Consider the following 3,356-nt stretch of genomic DNA (forward strand, 5'->3'; position numbering starts at 1 on the left):
CCTTATCTCTAGAGCACTAACTGGCGTCAAACCTCCCCACTTAATCATAGGTCGACCCTCCCCGACCCTCTCTTATTGCTCTTCTTTATTATCAAGTCTATCACCAAAAGCCTGTGCTGGGTCGAAAGATGCTCCCTTGGGATGACTTTACAGTCCTTACAAAAGGCCCTATCCCCCTTCCTAAGTAGTAAAAAGTCAATCTGAGTCTTAGCTATCGCACTTCAAAAGGTAATCAAGTGATCCTCTTTCTTCGAAAAACTCGAGTTCACAACCACCAGCCCAAAAGTCCTCGCAAACTCCAATAGTGCAGCTCCTTCCCCATTCTTATCACCGAAACCAAAGCCTCTATGCACATCTTCATAGCCTTCCGATAAAATCCCGATGTGCACATTAAAGTCCCCTGCTATGACAATCTTCTCCGAGCTACGAACGCTTCTCACCACCTCGTCCAAATCCCCCCAAAAACTTACTTTCACCTCCTCATACAAGCCTGCCTATGGCGCATAAACACTATACATATGCAAAGTAAACCCCCCAACGACCAGCTTAATGGTCATTACCTTATCACTGACCCTTCTAACCTCCACCACCTTCCCTCTAAGATCCTCATCCACTAAGATGCTCATTTCATTCTGTTGTTTCTCACTCCCTAAGTACCACAGCTTGAACCCATCCACATCCCTAGCCTTAGATCCTACCCACTTAGTCTCTTGAATACACGCAATATTAATCCTCCCTTTCTTAAGGATCTTCACCAGCTCAACGGACTTATCCTGGAAGGTCTCTATATTCCAAAACCCTAACCTCAACCTATCCTCTCTCGCTTCTCGCCTACCTCTACTACCCCTCACTGAACCAGCCCTACCGCCTGGCTTAGACCCCACACCTGCCCCTACCCTCACCTCTTCACCCCCTCCCAAAACTAACCCCCGTTCTAGCCCCCTCGGACATGACCCTACTCCACTATCAACCCCCAAAGCCACTACACAAAAGTCAGAACAAATCCCCAAACAGACAGGCAAAAAAATAAGGCAAAAATAGGACAAAAAGCCGTCACGCACAAAACACCCTATCCGATCTAGCAGCTAGAACCACACATAATATCCATCAAAAGGTAAAACAGCCAATCACAGTTCAAGTCACAATAAAGGAATAAAATCAAGGAACAGGTTAATATATAAAACTAAATTGATTAATGCCTTCAATATCTACCTAATTTGTGTTTGTTGGTAGACTTTGTGCTCAAGTTAAAAATACCTAAAATCAATTGGGATTGTTTGACATGGAATGAGCTAAATAAAGTTATATTAATTATTTCATCATATATATATATATATGATATAAATGGTGAAATAAATAATCCATGAATAATTAATACTCCTAAATAAAGGCAAAATAAAATGATCCTACATTTTATTTTGAGATTATTATCACTTATCCATCATAAAAATTGTTATTTCACATTTTTATCTTAAACTTTTAGTAAGTTCAAGTTCTACAAATATTTCATATGTTTTGATGGGTAAATACTTATCTAAATTAGTATTTACATCAAATCATATGAATTACTATAGTTATATAGTTTTATAAAGTTAGAATATGTGTTATTTATCATTTAGTATTTACATCAAATCATATGACTTACTATAGTTATATAGTTTTATAAAGTTAGAATATGTGTTATTTATCCATGATATAATGCTAAAAATCTGTGTAAAAATACATTATTACTCATTCATTAACTTGGTATAAACACTTGGTATAATTACCTCTATTTAATATCTTTTTCTATTTTGCATAATTCATGTTTTTTTTACATAATTTTTTAATTAACATAATATACGGGTGCAACGCACGTAATCTAAACTAGTATGTATGTATGTAAGTATGTATGTATGTATGTATTAATCATTATTGTATAAAATATGTTATTTTATATAACAAATAAAAAATAAACTTTTTTGCATTTGATTGATAAAAAATAAATTATAATACTATAAATTTATATTTAATTATTAAAAAATATAAAATTTTATGTAATTATTTTTTAGTAGAATTAAAAATAATAATAGATGGCCGTTTTTTTTTTTTTTTTAAAAAAAAGGAGTCACAATTAGGGGTGTGCATCGGTCGATTCGGTTCGATTTTACATGTTATTGGTTCGATTTATCGATTTTTGATTTTTAAATATGTAAAATCAATAACCAACCAATAAGATATTTTCTTATCGGTTTTGGTTTATTGATTTTTGGTCCTTAACGGTTCGGTTTTCGGTTTAACCAATAAGAAAATACTTATAAAATAGAAATCGTAACAACTAACATAAAAAAATAAAATCTTAATTACCTCCAAAACCTACGCAATGCATTTTAGTTTACAAGAATCTTCAAACTTGAACTGAATGTTAGTTAGGAAAAAAATTGAATCCTAATTGTTGGAAGCTATAAATGCTTCAAACTTTTTATTACGATAATAGCCGAACTTTATATAGTGCCTTTGTTACCCTGAATAGGTTAATACTTTGTGAATCACTGCATTATGAATTAGTAGTGCATGTAATCTATATACATACACATATCTCTCTCTATATATACATATATAGATAGATAGATAAAGAGAGAAATTTAAATATATAACATAAATAAGGATAAAATAATAACTTAGTGTATCCTTATTAACCGATAACCCAAAAAGTTAAAACCAATACCGATCCGTTTACCCAATAAATTTTTTTATAAAACCAATAAAAAATTATTAACCCAATAACCAATACCAATAACCCAATAATATTTTTATTGATTCAATTTATCGATCGGTTTGATTTTTATACGGCCTAATCACAATAGAGAAAAAAAAACAGAGGAATCCTGTTCGACTGTTGCCGCCAATAGCCATATTGAGATGGCTAGATTTGGGGTTTTCAATCCTCGCCTATTTTTTGTGTCATTTATTTCACCTGGGTGGTTAATTTTGTCCTTTCTCCTTAGTGGGGGACTTTTCAAAGATATACAGCCAAACACAACACATTGTACCATATATAACATTTTTAATTTACATTCGTATAGTCAAGTTTTATTGCAACAATATTTATGCACACTTATAATATTAAAAAACTTACAAACAATGTTATATATATATATATATATATATATAAAAGTTAGAAAAAACGTAGCGGCAAATTCCTTTTTTGTGATTTTCAGTTGCATTTTTTTGTTCAAAACTAGTCCAAATCTCCACTAAATGACTTTAAATTTGTAAAGATCATTCTTATACTATTTTAATAAATCTAAATATCTGCCACTTCAAATTTTTCACAAAAATGAAATTCAAAATTCAAACTACTTTAAGCTTGTTCA

The 3,356-nt window shown here is 31.9% G+C and overlaps 1 protein-coding gene across 1 annotated transcript; it reads right to left on the reverse strand.

The window, feature by feature from the left end:
* Positions 1 to 221: 221 nt before the first annotated feature.
* Positions 222 to 626, reverse strand: LOC124888874. Its single transcript, XM_047400162.1, has 2 exons — positions 561 to 626; positions 222 to 494 (listed from the first exon to the last, which is right to left on the reverse strand). The coding sequence occupies exons 1-2, from the start codon at positions 624 to 626 to the stop codon at positions 222 to 224; spliced, it is 339 nt and encodes a 112-aa protein (XP_047256118.1).
* Positions 627 to 3,356: the final 2,730 nt, after the last annotated feature.

The sequence above is a fragment of the Capsicum annuum genome, chromosome 11 (assembly GCF_002878395.1).
Source record: "Capsicum annuum cultivar UCD-10X-F1 chromosome 11, UCD10Xv1.1, whole genome shotgun sequence".
Lineage (NCBI taxonomy): Eukaryota > Viridiplantae > Streptophyta > Magnoliopsida > Solanales > Solanaceae > Capsicum > Capsicum annuum.